A 24,966-nucleotide genomic window follows, 5' to 3' on the forward strand; every position below is an offset into this window, starting at 1 on the left:
GGAGGTAGATATTTAATTGATCAGATCATGTTCTCTTTATGAAAGTAATTTTGATTAAAATGTGATATCGTATAAGGATAGAAAGAATAGGAAAATCGATAGATCAATTTTTTTAACAATCTTCGTATCATAATATATCATTTAATTATGAACTTATATATACATGTACTTATTTATATTTCATAAATTTCATCGCCATAAAATTAATTGATTAATTTATTTATTTATTAATTTTTAATGTGTCATATATCAAGATTAATATTTGTTAAATGCAAATTATTCTTAACATAACGTTTATTATACTATCATATATATATATAGTATATAACTGTTATTCTAATAATATATATATATATATATATATATATATATATATAAAATCATTATTTACACACGGTATAAATAATTTAAAATTAAATTATATCGTACAATTCCTTCATACCAAAAAAAAAAAAAGATTAATTAATCTATACATAATTAACAAGTTTATCTCGATTAAAACAATTCTTCCTTTTCCAAAAACACAGTAGAATCTCGTTTATCGATAAATAACAGAAAATCGAAAAGAAACTTATCCCCTGAAATTTCCCTGCATACTTTTAACTCTACCTGCTTCGAAGAATCGAAATCGTACAAACCAATAATTAAAAACTGTTCACCTAAATTCTAAATTCCATTTTTCACTTCAAAGACGTCTTGATCGCTACGTCACGAATTAACATTAGATCTAATTTTTCCTATTTAAACATTTGGATCAATGAAATATTTTTTTAACGTTAAAACGATTTACATCTGCCAACGTTAATTATAATTTTTCTTATAATTCTCCGAATGATAAATATCGTGTTAAATCGATCTTTCTGATTGTTGTTTATTTATCTTTTTTTTCTTTTTTTTAGATACTGATCTTGGCATGGGCGCCGGTGCCGCAGGTGGCTCGGTTCTGGGACTTCCAGGTACCGGAGTGACCGGTGTCCTGTCTCAACACTGTGCCATTTGTGGTGATCGAGCCACAGGGAAACATTATGGGGCTGCCTCTTGCGACGGTTGCAAAGGTTTCTTCAGAAGATCCGTTAGGAAAAATCATCTCTACACTTGCAGGTTTTTAACATTATTTCATACGTTAAATAACGTAATGGAGAGGAAAAAAAAAGAGAAAGAAGACGAGGAAAAAAGAAAAAAGAAAAAAATATAATCGAAAATTATGCGTATATTACGTAATCACATCAATATCCGCATTTTGTCGAATTTGTCATTTTTGTGTACGATTCGTCTCGATCGTAAAACATTTTATTCGGATATTAAAGAACGTTACGTTATTTTCTAATAATACATTAAATATCTCTCTTCTTCTTTTGATCATATGACATCACGTATATATCAAATCGATAAGTACTAGTTATCGATTGACGTTATAACTTACAAAAATAATATAATATAAAATGAAATAAAATAAAACAAAATAAACAGAAAACGTTTATTTATCTGTTTACTTATTTATTATTTCTTCTGTTTTCTTTCTCTTTTTCTTTTCTTCTTCTTCTTCTTTTTTTTTGATCAGAAGAAAAGGGATATACGCGTTGAGGAGGATTAATTTCTTTCGTCTAACTTATCTTACATTTATCTACACGATACAGATTCAGCAGGAATTGCGTTGTGGACAAGGATAAGCGTAATCAATGCAGGTACTGCAGACTTCGAAAGTGTTTTAAGGCCGGCATGAAGAAGGAAGGTAAATTGCTTAAAAAGAAAATTTAAGATTGACAAAAACAATGTACAAAAAAAAAATAACTAAAAAAAAAAAGGAAAGAAGTTTAAAAGAAAACACTTTACAAAATTTTCCTTCTCGATCGATATTATATTTTTCTTTTTTTAATTTCTTTTCATTTTTTTGTTTTCATCGTTTTCAATAACAGCCGTGCAAAATGAGAGAGATCGAATAAGTTGTAGAAGGCCCAGTTACGAGGAACAAGCCAACAATGCTAGCGGACTCTCCGTTGTTTCTTTATTGCAAGCTGAAATGCTCAGTAGACAAGTTGGGGCAGCCTTAGAGGTCAGTACAACTTAACCTCAGCCAAGCTGAATATTTATAATCGGAACTTGTGCTCGTTAATGCGTCGCACCGAGAAAACGACTACGGCGTGCATAATCGCAGACCATTTAATTATGCCACCTTTTTTTCCCTTCGTTGAAAGATCCCTCCTCTCTTCTCGCATTTTTTGTTTCTCTATCTCTCTCTCTCTCTCTCTCTGTTGGTCTGTTTGTCTATCTCTGTCTCTCTCTTTTCCTTACAACCGAACTTTCCGTTCCACTTTTTTTCCCCTCTTCGAAGAACTCTGACGTTCGTTGTTGTTTCGATGTCTGTTCAGATCGAATTCTCATGATTTAATCTTTTTTTCCAATTGTTTTATATGTCATTTATATATTACGTTTGGTTTCATTAAACGAGTCGCTTTTTCTTGGCGGCGAATATTGTTGTTATCGTTGTTGTTCTTTTTCTTTTTCTTTTTCTTTTCTTTTCTTTTTTTTTTTTAATCGTAAATATCGAGTCGTAATAAATATAATAAATATCGTAATAATCGAGAATAATATCACGTCGATCATCGATCTCTTTTTTCTTTTTTTTTTTTTTTTTCGTTTTCTGCATACATTCGAATTAATTTCATTCGAAAAATTTGCACGGCTCGAATCGTGTCGAGTTCTTTCGTTCGTTCGTTCTTTATTTTGTTTTTGTTTTTTTTTTTTTTTTTTCGTAAAAAGTTAGCAACATTTCACGAAAACTTTTCGTGAAAGATTTTGTTTAACGTTCCAAGTTCCTCTCCTCGTTCGAGCTTTTGAATCTTGAATTGGCTTCTTTTTCTTTTTCTTTAATAAGTTATTAAGATTGACGATTTGTATGTTTTACCAATTTTCAAGTGTCTTATCTTTGTGAAAACGTTAAGATTTACGATCTTTTTTCTTTTTTTTATTTAATTTCTTCTTTGTTATCTTTTCTTTTTTCTTTTTTAAACTAAAAACTTATGTATAGAATTATTTAAATTATATAAATATATTTGTACGCGTATAAAATCTTCTCGTCGAAATATATACGTATATATATATTTATTTATTAAGAATACTATATAAATATATTTGCTAATATATAAATTATATATTCTATATATATATTTCGCAAGATACGTATCATAACGACGCGAAAATAAATATCCATCGATCGATTTATCGCTTGTACCTTTCATCGTACTTTCGAAAATAAAAAGAAAAAGAAAAGAGAGAAAGAGAGAGAGAGAGAGAGAGAGAGAGAGAGAAAAAAGAAATGAAAAGAAGTATCGGTCATTTACCTCGATCACTAATTTAATGCCATGTTAAAAATACACGTTAGCATGAGCCAATTATACCAAGCTCGGATTCGAGTCGAGTCGAACGAAGAGGTACTTTCGATAAAGTAAACAGAAAAAGAGAGAGAGAGAGAGAGAGAGAGAGAGAGAGAGAGAGACAGAAAGAGAGAGAGGGAGAGAGAAACAGAGATAGCGATAGAGATAGAAAGATAAAAAGAGAGAGAGAGAGAAAGAGAGAAGACTGTGAGAACGAACTATACGATTTAATGACTATTTTAACAGCTAGGCAGTCCGAGCAACGACATCGATCTCAGTACGAAGCAAATAGCGAACATAAACGACGTGTGCGATAGTATGAAGCAGCAATTGCTGATCCTCGTCGAGTGGGCCAAATACATTCCAGCGTTTAGCGAGCTCACGCTAGACGACCAAGTGGCGTTATTAAGGGCGCACGCAGGCGAACACCTATTACTTGGTGTAGCTAGGCGTAGCATGCACCTTAAGGACGTTTTATTGCTTGGAAATAATTGCATAATCACCAAGAATTGTCCTGGTAGGTTGTATCCCATTAAAAATGTATCTCAACGTTGATAATAACATTGTATTGTACTTGGTTAATGACAGGGGAAAACTTTCGCTTGCACTCTTTTCTTTTCTTTTCTTTTCTTTTCTTTTTTTTTTTTGAATTTTTCTTTTCCTTCTTTTTTTTTTTATTATTATTTTTCTCCTTTCTCGTTTTGCATGATATCAAATGACTAAGGGTCAAGGTGTTATTGGTTTTTTAATTAACGGAGGGATTGTTTTTTTTTTTTTTTTTTTTTTTTTTTTTTTTACTTTGTATATGTCACGTGTCTACGTGTGTTTGTGTGAGTATTTATTGTTTCTTTTTAATTTTTTTATTTTTGTCTTGTTTCGTTCGGAGAGGGGTATTGGTTTTAGTGTTGGTTTCGTAACATTAAACGACATATGGGAGTGCGGTCATGTGTGATTTTTCAGATAACGTTCGAAAAAAGAAAAAAGAAAGGAAAAAAAAGAAAAATGAGAGAGAGAGAGAGAGAGAGAGAGAGAGAGAAAAGGAGACAAATAAATAAAAAATTTTATTCAACATTGAAAGCTAAAAGATATCATCGTAAGATACGTCGTTACATTGTCTCGATAAAATTCGTATAATCCGACAAGGAGAAACGAATATATACATATATGTAACGTTGTAGAAAAAAAAAAAAAAAGAAAGAAAAAAAAATTCTCTGAAAAAGAAAAAGAAAAAAAGAAAAAGAGGAAGAAGAAGAAGAAATAAAATAAGAAAAAAGTAAGTGAGCGAGCAAGCAAGCAAGCAAGCAAGCAAGAAGGAGATCGAGAATGGAGACACCTATTATCCTGACGACGATCGATAAATCCGAACCGTAGGTTTGCTATGCTTCTATGCATACGTTATTCAAACACATCGAGAAAAAAAAAAGAGAAAAAGAGAGAGAGAGAGAGAGAGAGAGAGAGAGAGAGAGAGAGAGAGAGAGAGAGAGAAAACGTATGTATATATGTATGCGCATAAACTACTTTAGACTACGAATTATTTAATTCTCTCCCCGCTAAAAAATTGAGTCGAACACGACCCAACACACATATACACAGATACAAATATATATATATATATATATATATATATATATATATATATAAATATATATATATATATAAATATATATATACAAAGATAGATAGGTATGCATATAAAGATATATATAGATACACAAACACATATAAATACGCGTATACACAGATACGGCCTTCACCTTTTATCTTACGTAATTTGTCCTTCGAATTGGTTACATGCGCGTATACCCGTCATCTCATCGCTTCGTCTATTTATCATCGACAACTTTTTCGATAGTCGATTCATCCGATCATGATTATCCCTCATTCACGACATACATATATTATACAATTATTATGCAATATAATGTTTCTCGTAATTACAAAGAAATGTTTTTTTCTAATTCTTCTTCTTCTTCTTCTTCTTCTTCTTAGATAAAAAATTATTGTGTTTGTATTATTATTATTTGTTTTCGTAGTAAGGCATTGGAAATCTGCGATCGATCAATCGTTCGTTCGTTCGTTCGTCTATTCTCGTTCGTTCGAAGTTTTACATCGAAAATTTCGAAAAGAATTTTTCGAAAAGATTTACATAAATATATACATAAGTGTATGTGCATATATATATATATATATTCTTTTTTTCTTTTTTGTTGTTCTTCTTCTTCTTCTTCTTCTTATCAAACACACATATCTCACTTACCAAACAAACAGGTATTGCTTTTTTGGATGATTAAACTGGGTGAGTTTTGTTCGGATGTAAATAATTATGCATGCTCATTCTGGTAGATAATTTTTGCAATTTAACAAATAAAACGACGAATTGTTATATCTATCTATGTATATGGAAAATGATATAAAATTAAAAAAAAGAAAAAGAGTAGGAAATATCATTGCTATTGAAGAAAGAAATGCACTCTGCACTCTTCTTATGCTTCATATATATATATATATTAACTTATGTCAGCATCACAACGTTATATTTTCGAATCGATAATCCATTTGGAAATACAATGTAATTATTCGTCGATTAATTTTCAATCAGATCGAACTAATCGATCGGTTTTATTTTCTTTAATTTCCTTCGAATAACAACAATTATGTCTTACCAAAAAAAGAAATGGAAATCAATTTTGATTTACATGATTACACATTAAAAAAAAGAAAACAAACAACAAAAAAGATGATAACAAGATATTAAAAAAAAAAAAAGAAAGAAAGAAAGAAAGAAAAAAACCCGAACGATTTGTTCTTTGAATATTTGCACGATATTTTGGGCTGTAGCTAGTTGACTGAGTCCGGATTTATTGTTTTGTGTTGATCGGATTGCATGCAATAGATATACGGTTGGATGGTTTTTGTTGGTTTTAAAAGATTCGGATTCGATGGGAAAAAAAGATTAAAGAGATCAAAAAAAAAAAAAAAAAGAAAATTAAATAAATAAGAAAAAAAAGAAAGAAAGTAATAAAAAGAAAAAGTACCATTTCGCTGTCGCCGGGCTCAGTCGTGGTCAATGAAAAAGGAACGGTATAACCGTGGTTATCAGTGATATCATTGTCAACAGAAGGACGTAATCAGGATTTGGACATCAGCAAAGTTGGTGTGAGGGTAATGGACGAACTCGTGAAACCATTGAACGAGGTCCAAATCGATGACACGGAGTTTGCTTGTCTCAAGGCTATCGTGTTTTTTGATCCAAGTAAGTAATGGAACACGATCGGAAAAGGAAGTAGAATAAAAAAATAAATAAATAAATAAATAAATTAAAAAAAAGGGAAAACAAAAAATTGTTTATTCCATCATTTAAAGAAGATGTACCGGACGGCTTCTTTAAAGTCTAAACGACGATAAATTAGATCTAATTGAGTACAATATCATGTATATACACACACACAATATCATACATATATATATATATATATATATATATATATATATATATATACAATATTATATATATTATATAAATATTATAAATATAATATTACATGTATATACATACATAAATATATATATTACTATATATTACAAATATATATATATACTATTTATAAATTATAATCAAAGTTAAATATTGATATAATCATATACTTTTAACATTTTTTTTTTTTTTGATATATAGACGCGAAAGGTCTGAGCGAGCCTGGAAGGATAAAACACCTCCGTTATCAGATACAAATCAATTTGGAAGATTATATAAGTGATCGTCAATATGATAGCCGTGGTCGTTTCGGCGAAATACTATTGACGTTACCAGCATTACAATCAATTTCTTGGCAAATGATCGAACAGATTCAATTCGTCAGATTGTTCGGAGTAGCACATATAGACAATCTTTTGCAAGAGATGCTACTAGGTGGTGCGGCTGCTGAATTGAACGGAAATTCTACGCCAATGCCAATGTCAAATGCTCCTGGAAGTTACGTAAGCAGTAACGAGAGTCCTAGTAGTCCTTTGACACCTGCCAATGCCGGTGGTGGTCCATTAAGTCCACAAGATCATATGTTAGCTGCTGGTAGTCCTGTCATTATCCTTAGGGATCTAACACCTATTTCATCGCAGGAAGACGTGACAACAGTCGCTGGTTTCAGATTATTCAAACAGGAACCCAGCCTTGAAACTGAATCAACATTCTGACTAGACGGAGAAGGAATCATATCATGACCTTCGATAGAATTTTATCATTGATTCGAACAAAAAACAAAAATTCGACTTATCAAGGAAAATATGATTATATCTTTCGTTATTATCATCATTTTTTTTGTTTTATTATTATTATTATCGATCATCTAATTTTCTTCTAATCCTGTTGCGTATATATTGTGTATGTTGTAGGATTGAAATTCCGATAACACTTTAATTATCGTTTTAAAATCGTAGGTGAGACCAGTCCATTTTGACTGTGATAATATGGAGAGTAACACGTCGAATCGTACTTTATAAAATTCATGATTTTTTTTTCTTTAAATATATATATATATGTGTTTGTTAAATTATTATTATTACTCTCTCTTTTTTAATTATTTTTATGGATACACGCTTTCGTATCTTTACTTGCATTTCTCGTATATCAAAAAGAAAGTCAAAAAAAGAATTGATATAAACGTAAAATAATATAAACAATATGAATACTGAATAAAAAGAAAAATAAGTGTTATTTCATACTTTTAAACGATAATATCGTGAAAGTAAAAATATGTTACAAGAGAGATATGTTTCCTTACAATCACAAATATATAGCAACTATATTTCATTTATCCCTAATTGATAATATATCGTCAAATAGAGCCTTCTCATGAATTGCACGATTTTTGTTATTCAAACGTGAATTTTGATGAAATTCAATCGAAAATAATGAAATTAAATTAATAATGACTAATGAGAATAAAATCAATAAATAGAGAAGGAACGGATTGATTAATGGTGACAAAACGTAAGTCTCGCGATGGATAAGAAATTAATCACTTATGATTTAAATAAATAACGTTTCTAGTTATCAATTAAATGGTAATTAACATTTAAAGTGTTATCGGAATTTCTATCGACAAACCTTATTGATCGAATGAAATATGAAATTTCATTACGAACGAATATATATAAAATTTCTTTACGAATGAATATATATGATATATATATATATATATATATATATATATATATATATATACATACACACACATAATATATATATGTATGTATGTATTTTAAAAGAAAAGCGTAAAGATTTATCACTATAGATCATCTAATTACTTATTTACTTTTTATACGAGCGTTGAATCACGAGCTAACGTATCTTCAAGTTTACCTTCAAAAAGAAAAAAAAAGGAAAAAAAAAGAAATTAAATATATATATATATATATATATATATATATATATATATATAAAAAGAAGAATAAACGGATTAAGAAACGTTACTCCAAAATCGGAGAGATAAAAATTACAAATATACATACATATACGAAAACGACGAGATTATCGATCAGAGAAATCGAACAACGAAATTGTTTATTTCGTTCGAGTATGATCGAATGTGAGTGCGTCTCTCTCTTAAAGATTTCTCTATACGACTTTTCTCTCTCTCTCTTTTTTTTTCTTCAAATTAAATCCCTCACCTGTATAAATAACGATCGATCATCGGAAAGATAAATGGGATAAGAGATAAGATCGTATCTTGACTTAAACTGACGCCATTTAGGAGACACTGTTATTTTTTTTTTATATTTTTTTTTCTTCTTTCTATCTCTATCTCTCTCTGTCTATCTATCTATCCATTCATCTATCTATCTATCTATCCATTTGTCTCTTTCTTTTTCTTTTTCTCTTGGCGAAAAGTCGAGAGATTGAAAATCGACAATCGAGCTCACGAGCAATATAATATTAAAAATGAAAAGAAATGATAGAATTATTTAATTACGTCGTTTAAGATGTAAGAGAATATTCTTTAAGATTTATATATATATATATATATATATATATATATATATATACACATATGTACGTAGGGTATCCAATAAAAAGGTGGCAGGTGTTCCTAAAAATCAATAATTTTTTCTTGAAATCTTTTAAGTTTATCTTTTTTTTTTCAAATTGTGAAACTACAAGCCCATCTTGTAAAACTACAAGACTAATTACAAACTTAAAATATCTTGGAAAAAAATACTTGATTTTTCATATCACCTACTAACTTTTGGCCCAAGAAACTAAATAGATTTGTATATATAAATATAAATGTAAATTTCGATATCGCGCTGGCTTCGTGCTTGCCGAATTATTCGAAATCTTTCATTAATTACTTTAATTTCTTTCGTTATTCTACATTCTTCTTTTTTCTTTTTTTTCTGATGAATTCACGTAAATTATGAATCATTTAAAAATGAATTTTTAGGTATCACGGGGTTCACAATAAGAGCGTATCCTCGTGTTTGTCTTGATAATCACTGATTTAAATAAATCACATTCCAAGCATAGCGATATTAAGATAGATTAAATTAGATTTAAATAATCGTTAAATTAATCAAGGGGAAACACGGAGCAACGAATATAAGCAAAGTGTTTATCTTTGAAAATAAAAACGATACAAGCCATTGCAATGCAATTTATATTAGTAGCAATGTTGGACGGAGCATAAACGTATTGATAATCTCATTAACAGTAGACTCTTCGATATCATTGAAGATAGTCAATGTCTTATAGAGAAAATCAATGCGTTATGTCAAGGTGATTTCTAAAGAAATGTCTATTATGACATAATGGCCGGATAGAAAGCAATAGTGTATATATATATAAATATATACACATCTATAGTAATTATATAATTAATAAATTGATTATTATATGATAGACACATGATTCATCAAATGCAGGCGTTTGTCATATAGAGTTATAAAACCCCATAGTAAAAATATGAGGAATAATATTCTGAATACTACATTACAATGTGATATTTCTATATTAAAACACGATACGAAACAATATCCTTGTTGTTTCTGATTTTGTACAGTTATTTAAATATACATACAAGGGACAACTTTTTTTCCAATGCCATAGTACAGTGGTACGCAAATTATTCATACTTGCGACATCACTATGATTTATTATCATTTTATATTAGTTTATATAAGAGTAGCGATAATATCATTTTATCTTTATCTTAAATGTAAAATAAAAAAAGTTTACTATTGCTGTTATACGTAACATTCATGAAAATTTCATTAATTCATAGTTTGCGCGCCACTGCCATAGAATGTCATACCATACTAGTTTATTTTGTAAATCGCATAGTCCATTTTGTATAGAAAGTGTTTTAATTGCTAGATAGTTTATTTCTTAGACGTATAAAATATTCAAATGTATGTGTACTCCTACATCATAAACATAAATCCATTAGTTTTAGATTGCTATAGTAAATTAAGTAAATTTTGTATTTTTGTACGAAAAGATTTTACGAACGTTGACTTTTGTAAGGCATAATGATACAAATATAGAATTAAAAAATGCTTTGTCCATTGTGTCTGGCAAATGTATGTCCATATGGTACGCAAGTTATTTTATGGCTCAATATGAATCATATATATTATTATATATGATTAAGGTATATATTAACATTACTTAGCTATGGGTTGTGAACTAGACGTTACCATTTTCCATTGCCTGAGTCTTTTCAATGTTGTTGACAGTTCAATGGTTGACTGATTTCGTACAAGAAATGTAAATAAAATTTTTATTTGTTATTTAATAATTACACTATAAGCATTTGTATCTTTAAATAAAGGGATATGTGATTTTTAAATTAAGCACTCTCCTCCATCATTTCTTTTCAATTCTACTTATTGGAACTATACACCATTCCCTGTCTGAATAATAAAAAATTATTGAACTTTCTTTATTTCGTCAAATTTTCAAATATATATCACTTTTCACTTTCCAAATCAATGCATCTTTTGATATGTATATCTGTTATTGTAAAACCTTGATATAAAAATAATCATAAATGATCTTCTCAATATTAACAAGATATAAAAAAATAGTTTTCTTCTAAAATAAAATCCCTACATGCAATATGCATGCAATTGCGATTGTTAATAATCTACTGACTTATATCTATATTATATATTTAAATTAGAATTAATTTAATTCATAATCGGTACGTTTACGTTTCTTAAGATTTGCAGCTACTTCCGATGCTTCTATAATGCCAGTACCTTTTTTTAACCATTCGTTTAATTGTACCTTTGCTTTTCTACTAATTAAGAACAAATCTTTTTCTAATCTAGGAAGCTGACTACCCAACGTCAGATCTGAAATCGGATTCTGTGCCCAATCCATGATTAATCTAAATCGAGATTTGAAGGTCTGAAAGTTAAAAAAAAAAAAAAAGAAAAAAAGAAAGAAAAAGAATCCCTTCGTACGAACTTAATTTTATATCATAGAAATATTTAAACACAATGAAGTAATTTTCAAATGGTATATTGATCATGAATTAGTAAAATTATACTTAAATATTAAAGATAGATCAATTTTAATATAATTGTAAATATTAACTTTGTTTACTTACCTCTAACAAATTCTCTGTTAATTTTTCACTTTCCCGAATATTAAAGGTTCTTAAATACATTCCTACTTCATAGAAATGTAGATTCCATTTGCTCAATGACACAGCGCATGCATCTGCTTGAAGAATTTCTCTATGTGCACAACGTAGATATTATAGGTTATAAACACTTGTTTATATATATTTTAATATTGCAAATAATCGATAAGTTTAAGCAGTTTAAAAATTAAGTCTCTCTATCTCTCTCTTTCTTTCATATGAACGTACAAACCTATAACTATCTTTATATATTTTTGGTAATTCTATATTGATGAGTGATCCTTGTATTATATTAAGTGGATGCGTTAACCAAATAGGAAATTCTAACTTTGTTCCTTGTTTCAAATCATCCGAATCATTAGAAATATCTAAGAATCCTGAAAAGAAAATTATATTAATCTAAAGAAATCAAAGAATCGATATTCTACATTAAATCTAAGTAATCGTATTGAGGTTAAGTTTATTAAAATATACCTAAACCGGGAAGTGTCACGTCGATAGTACATAATATACGTTCTTCCGTTGCCAGAATATCGTTTATAGAAAAATAATCAGGAACATAACTACAGCATAACGACATTTTTAATAAAACACACGAATTATCAAAGAGAAGAAACACACGAACGAATCGAAGAATAAACACTGTTACGGACAATTATCTCCCGCCTTTGCTGTATCCTAATACTACGTTAATCAAAACAAATATAAATATGTCAAACTTATATTATTTTAGATAAAATAAAAACGAAATAATAATCAAACAAAATGTTTAATAAATTATTCACACACACACACACACATATATATATATATTATCAATCGTAATAATTTAATGTGTAATACTGTAATAAATTTATTTAATATATTATAACTATTATTACATACACATGCGTGCGATTTAAACGCGGCTAAATTCAAAAATGCGTACTATTGAGAGAACGATTTAAAACCTTATAAAAAGAAATTCCCACGATATTCTTTTCATTATTAGTTTATTTCGACATTTTAAGATGTATGGACAATTATTACATAATAATTTTATATAATGAGATTTTCCCTTGGTGGTAATTTTTGTAACATTCCACGGTGTATCTTCGTTTGTTTTTCTCTTTTCTCCGTCGTTTTCACTCTATCTATCTCTTTCTCTCTCTCGTTCTCTCTCTCTCTCTCGCGCTCTTTCTTTCGCTCTTTCTCTCTCTCTCTCTCTCTCTCTCTCTCTCTCTCTCTCTCTCTCTCTCTCTCTCTCTCTCTCTCTAATAATATTCATACACAACATCACTCTTTCACGAAAAAAGAAATGAATCAATGTTCATTAAACTATGAATGAATCATGAAATACGTGCGCTCTTGGTTATTGATCGTCAATTAAACATTATTATTCTTTATCATTACCAATACATTATAATCATTAAGTTTACCATTAATCATTACGATTACGATATAACGCTATTATTAAATCCTCCTGTTCGGTTTACTGCCATTCATGTTTTTTCTTTTTTTTGTTTGTTTTCATCGTCTTAATCGTTTTCTCTTTTTTTTTCCCTTTTCTTTTCTCTCTTTTACGTTAATCATTTTATTTCATTCGTAACGATAGAAATTACTATTTTATCGTACAGGTATAATGATGCACATGCTTGTATTCTCGCGATTATCGTAATATCGATCAAAGATCTGGATCAGATCGACGATTCAACGATCGGCTATTCTTTCTTTTCTTTTCTTTTTTTTTTCCTCTTTTCTCTTCTCTTCCTTTTTTTTTTTTCTTTAAATAACGCGTCGTCGCCAAATTTGGTAGAATAAAAAGCGTTTATGTAGTTACATAGATCTTAGCGAGAGGTCAAGGATGAGACCCTTCGAAATTGTCAGATATCGCTGCTCTTTTCGAAACATCCCTTTTATTCTCTCTCTCTCTCTTTCTCTTTCTCTCTTTCTTTGCTTTCTTCCTTTTATTTTATTATATTTCATGCCTTTTTTTTTTTCTCTTACGTTAAAACGAGTGAGACGCTCAAGACGCATGTTTTTCTTTTTTTTTTTTCTATGCGCTTACAAGAAGAAATAATTTATAATTATTTCTCGGTGGCTTTGTTTTTTTCTTCTTTTTTTTCGTTTTATTTTCTTCGTTTGTTGTTGTTGCCGTTATCGTTACAGTTCCTTTTTCTTTTTTTTTCGATTAATTCGATCGACTCTCGATACATCATATCTTGCTCTCGAATTAAAACGGAATCTCTTTTTCTTTTTCTTCTTTCGATGGAAAATATATATATATATGTGTGTGTATGGGTGCGAGTGCGTGTCTGTCGCATTTCATTAAAAGGTTTTGCAAAAACCGGTTTTACGTATTTTTTATCGCACAAGAGAATTCGATAGATACATTTATTCGATAGATTGAATCTCGATTGTCCGTACCGACTGTATACATATATGTGTGTGTGTGTGTGTGTATGTGTATTTATGTAAATAATTACGGCCGGTTTGGTCGATACGAAGCCAAGTATACATTTTTCTTTCTCTTTCATTCATCATTTCATTCTTTCTTCGTTTTCTATCATAATCTCATCGTACTTATTATTTATTATATTTTTTTTTTGTTTCTACGTATGTTCGTGCGTACGTTAAATATTGTTACTTCCTTTTCCTTGTTTTTTTTTCTTTTTTTTTATTTTATTTTTCCTCGATCTCGAAAGGAACGATCACGTTGACTTTCACGATCTTATCGAACGTGTTCGACGATTCACGGTGTTATTATGATGCTTACGATATTACGATATTATCGCGATGACTCTCTTTAAAAATGTAATTCTAGAAAAACGATCGCGTTAATAAATAAGGGCTGGTATAAAATTTTTGTTTCATTCGTCGTTTAAAAGTCAACGTAAGTACGTTCCATTGTGATGTACGATAAACTAACTCTCTCTCTCTCTCTCTCTCTCTCTCTTTCTCTCTTTCCTTGTTTCTTGTCTCTTAGTTTATTTATATGTGTGTTCGTCGTATTATTTTCTCGTTTTGTCAAGATAAGCACGACAGAGTTTAATTCTTGAAAAAATTTCAATACGAGCGAATAGTGCGAATAGTTTACACGTTGCGTATGCATTTATGTATATGTATATGTATATGTAAGTACATGTAGTGTACTTATGTACGAATGTATGTACGTATGTATGTATGCATGTATGTATATATGAATGTATGTACGTATTTATATTGTTTTTTTTTTTACAGCGTTACACCGTTTCTTACTACGCGCGCTACCCGCCATCATTTTACGCCCATCCTTTTCACGTTTGGTGTATGTTTTCCGTTACTTCATCACTTCATTTCCTCGTTTCTTTTTTTTTTCTTTTTTTGTTTCTTTTTATATATTTTTTTTTCTTTCTTATTTTTATTTTTTCCATTTCCATTGAGCGTCGACTATGTGACTAGACATATTATGTATATAAATATGACTTAAGTGTAATATAATTAATATATATATATATATGTATGTATGTATGTATGTATGTATGTAATGTATACATATATATATATATATATACAGGTGTGTATATATTTATAATATTTATATATTACTTATGAATCCCCTCTCTCCTTTCTATGATAAACTTCTACAGGCTGTAATTAAACTAATTTTACAATAATATGGCAACCATGGTGATAATTAATAATACTATATATTATCGACTACTAACAAAATTCTATATAGCAAACTAGGTAACGACTGGTAGTAAGAGAAGGAATATAGAAAAGAGAAATTTTCGTTTGGAGAAAGGATAGAAATTAGGAAGAAAAAAGACAAAAAAAGAAAAGAGAAAGGAAAACAAGAGAAAGAGAAAAAGAAAATAAAGAATGTGAGAAAGTAAGAAAAAGAAAAAACGAAATCGAACGAACGATCGATAGTTAAAAAATTATTAACGTTCGAGTTGGGGATGCATATACTACGTACGCCGATGTGAAAGAAAAAGAAAAAAAGGGAAAAGAGAAAATCTTTTCTGATAATAAACGAGAGAATTATTCTATATATATATATATATATATATATATATATATATAGGACAATACCTAAACACAATCTTATCACAATAAAAAAAAAGAAACGTTAGCTCAACTATAGATGCAATCTCATTTATCGATGATAGAATAATTTAAGAAAGAAAATTTAATCGATAAATAATAAATAATTGATCGAACTCGAGTCTCATGTCACCCTTCCTTTTCTACCACCCTTCTTACCACCCCAAATCCTTCCATATTTCGCATTCCATATTTCGATGAAAACTCGAACGATATTCTTCGAATTTGCATTTTTTCTTTCTATTTATTTATTTTTTCATCTTCTCGTTTTTCTCTTTTTTCATCGTTTTCTTTGCTCTTTATCCTTTTTCTTTTCTTTTCTTTTTATTCTTTTTTTTTTATCGGGCGCACCTTCCCCTTCCTTCTTTACGAATCACTTGTATGCCGATGATAAACAGTCAAGCAGAAGGCTCACACCAAGATACGACGAAATAGATAAGACACAGTTGAGCCCATGAGAACGTTTTCTTATTTTTTTCTCGTTCTATTTTTTCTTTCTCTTTTTGTTTTTCTTTTCTTTTGCTTCTCCCGTCTTCGTCTTATTTATTCGCCTTCGTATTTTAGCAAAACAGTGTCTTTTTCGTTCGTTCTCCTCTTTTTCTTTCGTTTTCGTTCTCTTTTTTCTCTTTTCCTTTCTTTTCTTTTCCACTTCACTTCTTTCGATTTTTTTTTTCCTTTTTCTTTTTTTTCCGTTTAATAAAACATGGAACGAGTCATGTGAAGATGCACGTGCGAAATGGTTCGAGAAATGCGTGAGAAAGTAAAAGAAAGATGATCCTTTTCGTTCTCGTTTGCAAGTAGAATGCACGATATGATTTTTGTCGACGATTATAAAAGGAAACTATTTATAACTATTTGTTTTATTAAGAATTTTAAGTGTCTAGGAAAGAGATTGAACGAAAAGAAAAAGAGAGGGAAAAATAAGAAAATATATAAATAAATAAAATGAAAAATAATAATAATGTAGAAAATTTGTTCCAGGACGTAGGAGAGATTTTTAAAATTTTTCTTTCGTTAATAACTTTTATTCTCTCCTTCTCTCTCTCTCTCTCTCTCTCTCTCTCTCTCTTCCTATCAGTCTCTCTATCTTTAAACTCTTTCGTTACTAACTTTCGATCGTAAATGCCAACTCACCAAAAATATTTCGTCCTTTTAACCTCCGGTGAACTCTAACGATTTATAAAACGTCCCACGAGTTTTTTTTTCGCGTCTCTCTGTCACCATATTTAACCCTGCGAAGGTCGTTTTCTTCGATCCAATCCAGTTGGATAAATGTGAAATTTTTTCTCTTCTTTCATCATCTTTTTTTTCATTTTTTTTTTCCCCACAAGACACAACGATCGTTGAAATATCGATATAACGTTATATATTCACGAAATAATAATACTAATTTGCTGCACGTCATTTTTCGTCTTTCCAAAGTAATCGAAAGATTGATATCTTATTTGTAAAATAAAATGAAATACCTTTGGATAATTTGTTTAAATTAATATTAGGTTGACTCGTAAATATATAAACGTTGTTGCGAATATACTCGTTAGAATAAAGTGACTTTTATTTATTAATCAACCCGATGATCCAACAAAATGTCTGTTGATTTTAATTATTAAATATTATATTTACTAGATTGATTTATAAATAAGTATAATAAACTCATTGCTTATAATGTTATTTATGTATCTATCAATTCAATAAATAAATTTTATTATTATTATTATTATCATTATTATTATTGTTGGAATTTCTTAGTTTTTGTTAAAATTTATAGAAACACATACAAAAATGTTTATTTTCATCAAAATATCGAACTGATTTACGAATAAGTAATAAAATCCTTATTTATAAATTGTCACTTATTTATAAATCGAGTCAATATCTTGTTAAAAATAAATAATTTTTAATGTATATTTGTATAACCTTATTTTTCTCTCTTCTTTTTTCTTTGGCGTAATTAATCAAGCAAGCATAATTTTTCTATAATTATATCATTGGAAATAAACGTACTTCGCAGGATTAAACGATTTAAATTTATGACAAAAATAAATTTCGAATTTTCTTTCGTCCTGGAATTATTTTCATAGATCAGTAATTAAAATAATATCGTCGAGATTAGGATCGCATCAGATCTCACGAAACAATTATACATTCCTCGCGTTTACATGGAAACATTCATTGGATATTTCGTTAATTTGTAAATTAATAACGTTATAAACTTTTATGAATTCTTTCAAATATATTTTCGTCTTTCTCTCTCTTTTAAATGCGTTCGATCATCCTTGCATTTAAAAAAAGAAAAGAAAAAAAAGAGAAAAAAAAAAGGATAAAACAAAAAGAATAAAAAAAGAAGAAAAAGAAATAAAATAAACAGTATCCATCTAATATTTTTAGCTCACGCGCGATATCCATCAATATTTTGTCATCATCTAATTTGTGTACCTTCGTGTCCTATCGTTTTTTCTCACACACATGCATCTCTGACACACACACACTTTTTCAATCTCTCAAATCTCTTTTCCCTCTGTTTTCCTTTCCCTTCTTTTTTCTTTTTTTAACATTCTCTCGATCTTTTCTCCATACATATATATTTATTTATTTTTTTCGGTTTCTCTCATCACGTTTTCCTACATTCACCATTGGTCGTGTTAATCAAAAACACGAGATCCGTAACACGTCTGACTAGAGTCCGAGAATCATCTCGATCCATCGATTACTATTTTCGAACGGCCGAGTTTCTCTCGTTAAACGATAACGATGGTAACTCGAGATACGATATCGTAAAGAAACGAACGTCCGTTTAGTTCGATTTATCATCCATTTGTCACTAATATATCTCCTATTTATCGTATAAACACGTAATAACTACTAGGAAGTAGTACGTTAATCTAGACGATGGAAAGGAGTGATCATTCAAACGTCATCCTTATTTCATTGCAAATTTATACTTCGCAGTGTTTGCAAAAACAAGAAAGAAAGACGAAAAAGAAAAAAGAAAAAAAAAAAAGATTTAACGAACGCAATATTATCGGGATGAATGAACTTTACGGACGAACGGGTCGTCGACATCGGTCGTACGTATTTTTATTTATTATTATTATTACTTACTTACTTACTTACTTACTTACTTATCTATTTATTTATTAATTTTTTTCTTTATATTATTTTATTTTCTTATTTTATTTTATTTTACTTTATTTTAGTTTTTTTTTGTTCCTTTGTAATAAACGGTAACTACTTTGAGAATTAGCCTCGTCGGTTTCATTCATCAGTCTCGACTAACGACTCGAGGTTTATCATTAAATGGCGTAACAACGTCGAAATTTATATTTGTTTCTTTTCTTTTTCTCTTTTATATAATATCTCGATTAAGATTTAGACTCTCTCTTTCTCTCTATCTCTCTCTTTCTTTCTTTCTTTTTCTCTCTCTCTTGCATGCACATTGGCACGAGGTCACTGTATTTGGTACGTTTAAAGACGTTTGCTTCTTAAAGACTTTCTCCTTCTTTTCATCCTCTTTCTATCTCTCTTTCTCTCCCTTTCTTTAAATTATTTCTCTCCATTCCATATCATTTTCGAAGGGCTCCGTTCGCTAGGACTCTAGCGTCATTACCGGCCTTTCTACATTTTCTATCACTATCTATCTATATATCTTTTGTTCAAATCTCTTTTCATATTGCAATTATAATTCTCATGGATATTTTCTTTTTTTTTTTTTTGTTCTTCCTTCCTTATCGGCGACTCGCTCTTTTCTTTATTTTTATTCACGTTACTATATTATTTTTTTCTTCTTCTTCGTCTTCGTCCTCTTGTCATCATTATCGTTACTATTATCATGATTATTATTTTCCTCGATATTGTATATAGCCATACGTGTTCTTGATGCATCAAGGCAAAGTTTAATCTCCTCGAGGATAAATTTTCAAGTCACTTATATTCCTTCATCATTTTTTCCTTCTCTCTCTTTCTCTCTCTTTATCTATCTATCTATTTCACGAACAAATTCAATCTTACGATGATTACATACATAATAAATTTTTTCTTTCTCTTCTCTCTTTCTCTTCCTATCTATCTATCTCTATTTCTTCCATCTCTTATCTCTCTCTCTCTCTCTCTCTCTCTCTCTCTCTCTCTTTATCACTCTTTCTTTATCTTTTATTCTGCCGTACCTGCGACAGTGCAACGTACTTAGAGACGAAGAATTTCGAGAGACGAAAACTATTACGAGATAGTTTTCTTATTCAATGAATTTTCTTCTTGTTGTTATTGTTGTCTTTTTTTTTTTATTTTTATATATATAAACGACGAACAAACTTTCTCTCTCTCTCTCTCTCTCTCTTCGATGTTATATTTCATTTCATTTAACGAAATCCTTTCTACTTTGGTCGAACTTTTTCTATTCGTTCGTAAACCTTCTTTCTAAATCCTCACCTTCTCACCCTTCCACTCTCCCACCCTCTATTCCCACCCTACACTCCTTTCTTGTTCGGTAATAAAATATATATAACTTATATATCGATATATGTAACTTATATATCGAGATAGAGGTGAATAGATATTATACGATTGTGCGCGACGAAAAAATGTACATATTTTCTTCTTCCATTCTCATAACTCAACTGTCTCTCCTTACGCGTTCACTATTGTAAGGGTCCCTTATGGAGAATATGCTCCTGTAATATAAATTTTCATCTCGTAGTTCCCTCCCTTTTTTACCCCTCCCCCACCCCCTCTCTCTCTCTCTCTCTCCTTCTCTCCATTTCTTTTTTTTTTCTTTTTTTTTCTTCATTTTTTTCCCTCCTTCTTCTTCCTTCTCTCCCTCGCTTCCACCCACCCACCCACCCTTTTATCTCGTCTCAACTTAACGATATCGTCGACGAGTTTTCTTGATAGAATTTTTTGACAGTAGAAGAAAAAAGAAAAAAAAAAAAGAAAAAAAAAAGAAATAAAAGAATAGGGATTATTCAACGAGATATAATCGAGAATAAATACATGATTTCTTTCCTAATATCTCTCCGGATCGATTTTTATTTTTAAAACTGTGCGTTTATGTCTGTATGTATATATATATATACACATATATATATATACGCGTGTGTGTATGTTCGTGTATATGTGTGTGTATTTATGTGCGCATCGTTTGTATACGATAGGTAAAGTAAGTAGATAAATACTTATGTACCTATGCAATATGTGTGCGATAAAATGTCTGTCCTTTTCATATTAAATAAAAAGCAAAACGTCGAAAGTACGTTGACGTTGCTTTCGATCATGTTTCAGACGTTTAATTAAATATACCGAATCACGATCGAACAAGTACGTATACATACGTATGTACGTATTTATTTATTTGTTGAATATCATCGATGGTAGGATAAAGTCGACGTTTATGTATATTACGTATGTGGTCTTCTTAATCGCTTATCGATAATAATGAAAATACAAAATGGCATTCGTGCGTATAGAGCAAACGATAAAACAGAAAAGAAAGAAAGATAATAAAATAAAATATGAAAAAAAAAAGAAAAAGAAAAACAGAAACAAAAGAAGAGAATATTTTTTAAAATGCACGATCAAGTACGTTTATTAAATTTGTGCTAAATCCGTTTTAAACGTGCAAATCCTAGAATATTATCATCCTTCTATCGTCAAATACACAATATCTATTGTACTTATATATATATATTTATTTATTTATTTATATATATATATATAGTCGACTTATTCCTTCGTGAACTTGCTTAATCAAAAGGTTTAACAAAAAAGAAAAGAAAAAAAAAAAAAAAAAAGAAAAAATAGAAAAACTGTGTCGAGCCTTTTTCTTTCTTTTTTCAAGTCTCTTTATAAAACCCAACTGCAGGCTCGATTTACATATTTCTTTTTCTTTCTTTCTTGTGCTTTGACGGTAACACGGTTGGGTTTGTTGGCGCGAACGTAAATGCATATATATGGCGGTCGAGTTTCGTCGAAATACATATATTATTATTCTTTATCATTCTTTCTATCTTTCTTTCATTCATTCTTTCTTTCTTTCTTTCTTTCTTTCTTTCCTTCTTTTTTCTTTCTTTATTTAACTCTCTCTTTACTCTTCTCTTTTACATACGAAACTTCTCGATCTATGAAACGACGCAGGAAACATTTTCATAAATGTAATCCATGCAACCTGTAAAATAATATTTATTCTTATCATCATCTTGTATTGGTCGACTCGTTTCGATAATCCCGACAGTCGTACAGTCGAGCGAGCAAGAAAAATACTTGGTCTTCATTTTTATCTTCTTTCTTGTCTCTCTTTATCTTCATTCGTCGTCTCACTCTAAACACAAATCAAAACGTAACCATGATCGAATCAAAATGAAAATTCTTGACTCTGATAAACGTCACCCGTTCGATAGCTTCATCATAATCATAATCATCATCATTATCATTATCATCATCATCGTCGTCGTCATCGTCCTCGTCGTCGTCATCATCATCATCATCATCATCATCATCATCATTGTTATTATCACTGTCGTCACAGTCTTCGTCGTTATCGTCTTTTTCGTCAACGTCAACGTCGTACTCGTCATCGTCGTCATCGTCGTCATCTCCATTTTGTTAACGCTTAATATAGAATACGGAATTAACCTAATAGAGTCCGCAGCCACGCAGATTATTGGCGATGATTACATCTGTAACCGCGTCGAACACAAATTGAATGTTATTCGTGTCGGTGGCACAGGTCATGTGGCAGTAAATCTCCTTCGTCGTAGACTTGTTCTTCGCTTCGAATTGCGCCTGAATGTAGGCAGCGGCGTCACTGTACTCTTGCGCACCTAAACAAAATATAAAATGTTAATAATAAAAATTGTTAATAATCATTTAATCGTTACTTTTAAAGACATCTATTTGAATCTCTAAATTTCATTGATTCTTTATGATATTTTCTTTTTCTTTCGTTTTCTTTTTTTTTTTTTTATATATATCCTAATAAACAAAGAGAAACAGATTTTAATATTTTACCTGCGTACTCCGGGAAGCAAATCGTCAAGGGAGACTTGCGAATCTTTTCTTCGAACAGATCCTTCTTGTTCAGGAAAAGAATGATCGAGGTATCGGTGAACCACTTGTTGTTGCAAATTGAATCGAATAACTTCAAGCTTTCTTGCATTCGGTTCTGGAAAAATAAATTCGTACGAGGTTACCTTATCATCGTTTGTTTTGCTATCGTTCGTTTTCGTTCGTTTTCGTTCATTTTCGTTCGTTCGTTCGTTTGCTTATCTTTTCTCAAAAAGGTCGAACAACGATACAACACGCGATTGTACGTATTATACTTCGAGTAAATACATATGTATACACGCACATAAATATAAATTAAGTATTATATATTTATGAATGTAAGTCTATCACATTATTTTGTTTCCGTTATAATCCAAATAAGAGATATCTTTTTGATATCTATCGAAAATAAAAAAATACTTGTATACTCAGCATGCACGTAGTAAGCATCTTCTCGAAATTGAATCAACGACACTTCCCACGTGCAATGACCTTAACAATTGATCCCCATACTTCTTCTTCTTTTTCTTCTTCTTCTTTTCTAATCTTTATACGTCCAAGTGCCCGTTATCTTACGAAAAGAAAAATGCTTCGTGATAAAGGATAGTAGTAACTCGATCTTGAACGAACGCGAATGTATTTATTCGATTCTTTTCTTTTCTTTTTTTCTTCGTTTTTCCCTTTCTTTTCTTTCTCTTTTTTCAAAAAATCGCGTAAACATTTGCAGTAAACAAAATTGATATCTCTCGTAATGAAAAAAAAAGAACAAAAAGGAGGAAAAGCAATATTTCTTTTCGAACGAAGAATCTTCAATAAACGAACGCGAATATATATTATTTTTTTGTTTGTTCAGAAAATTATGCAATAATTTGCCGTAACAATTAGCCGACTCTTTTAGCAAAGAAATGAAAAATGTTTTGATATATAGGATCAGTAAAATAACCTTGGTAAAGTATAGATTGGACGGGAATGTATTATTCGATTCTTTTTTCCTATTCTTTTTTAGATAATTATTCAAGAATTTATCTGCAAAATTGAAAATAATAAAAATGTCTTCCCAATGAAAAAAAGATTTAGAATGGTTGGAACGTAATCAAATTGTCCTTGATCAAGTGCAGACGTGCGCGGATACATTTGATTCCTTTTTCTTTCTTTTTTTTTTGCGAAAGAATATTATACGAGATTAATCGTGAAAATTGTAACTTTCAATGAAAAAATAAATTTAGCCCGATCTTCTTCAATGGAAAACATTTTCGAGTAAGACGACATTATCGTTTCAATTTTTAATTTATTATTATTATTATTTTTTTTTTTTTATAGAAATCGAACTAACATATAAGTTACGAATCGATCATGATCTCTAACTGACATTACGAAATATCATTTGATTCGAAATAATAACTTTGAGTTGTCTACGTAAATTCATCGTTTAATTATGTCGGGAAAATAACGTTCATGAGAAACAAGAATGATTACTCATCTAAGAATACGATTCTTAATAAAATCAAACGAAAGTAATAAGTCGAACAATTTAATCTTACCGTAGTTTCATCCTCGTGCAAGACCTGATCGTATTCGGACATGGCGACGCAGAAGATAATCGCAGTAACATCCTCGAAGCAATGTATCCATTTCTTACGTTCGCTTCTTTGTCCACCCACGTCGAACAATCTGTAAAAAAAAAGAAAAAAAAAAGAACGAAAAAAAATTTTTGAAAAGGAATTAATTAAAGAATTGATTAAGTTCTAGTGAGACTAAAAAAGAAAAAAAAAGAAGAAAAAAAACGAAATAAAAAAAAAAATAGAGAGAGAGAGAGAGAGAGAGAGAGAGAAAACAGCAGAAAG

General features: G+C 29.8%; 3 protein-coding genes across 12 annotated transcripts in view; 1 reads left to right on the forward strand and 2 right to left on the reverse strand.

Moving 5' to 3' along the window:
- LOC127069642 (hepatocyte nuclear factor 4-gamma) overlaps positions 1-11,222 on the forward strand; it is a 53,739-nt gene extending 42,517 nt beyond the window's left edge. For 3 of the 4 annotated variants that reach the window (XM_051006849.1, XM_051006852.1, XM_051006851.1), the window contains 6 exons: positions 900-1,101; positions 1,638-1,732; positions 1,917-2,053; positions 3,621-3,891; positions 6,475-6,627; positions 7,051-11,222. In XM_051006849.1, coding sequence (XP_050862806.1) covers positions 900-1,101; positions 1,638-1,732; positions 1,917-2,053; positions 3,621-3,891; positions 6,475-6,627; positions 7,051-7,565 — 1,373 coding nt within the window. In that variant the 3' untranslated portion in view covers positions 7,566-11,222. The remainder of the gene's footprint in view (positions 1-899; positions 1,102-1,637; positions 1,733-1,916; positions 2,054-3,620; positions 3,892-6,474; positions 6,628-7,050) is intronic. The other variant, XM_051006850.1, reaches the window with a different exon arrangement.
- LOC127069646 (DNA replication complex GINS protein PSF3) lies at positions 11,136-12,854 on the reverse strand. Its single transcript, XM_051006863.1, has 4 exons — positions 12,494-12,854; positions 12,252-12,396; positions 11,984-12,113; positions 11,136-11,781 (listed from the first exon to the last, which is right to left on the reverse strand). The coding sequence occupies exons 1-4, from the start codon at positions 12,597-12,599 to the stop codon at positions 11,554-11,556; spliced, it is 609 nt and encodes a 202-aa protein (XP_050862820.1). The 5' UTR covers positions 12,600-12,854; the 3' UTR covers positions 11,136-11,553.
- A 1,182-nt stretch (positions 12,855-14,036) lies between these two features.
- LOC127069644 (guanine nucleotide-binding protein G(o) subunit alpha) overlaps positions 14,037-24,966 on the reverse strand; it is a 44,386-nt gene continuing 33,456 nt past the window's right edge. For 6 of the 7 annotated variants that reach the window (XM_051006856.1, XM_051006862.1, XM_051006857.1 and 3 more), the window contains 3 exons: positions 24,664-24,793; positions 23,087-23,240; positions 14,037-22,899 (listed from right to left, as the gene is read on the reverse strand). In XM_051006856.1, coding sequence (XP_050862813.1) covers positions 22,712-22,899; positions 23,087-23,240; positions 24,664-24,793 — 472 coding nt within the window. In that variant the 3' untranslated portion in view covers positions 14,037-22,711. The remainder of the gene's footprint in view (positions 22,900-23,086; positions 23,241-24,663; positions 24,794-24,966) is intronic. The other variant, XM_051006858.1, reaches the window with a different exon arrangement.

The sequence above is a fragment of the Vespula vulgaris genome, chromosome 16 (assembly GCF_905475345.1).
Source record: "Vespula vulgaris chromosome 16, iyVesVulg1.1, whole genome shotgun sequence".
NCBI classification, from domain to species: Eukaryota; Metazoa; Arthropoda; class Insecta; order Hymenoptera; family Vespidae; genus Vespula; species Vespula vulgaris.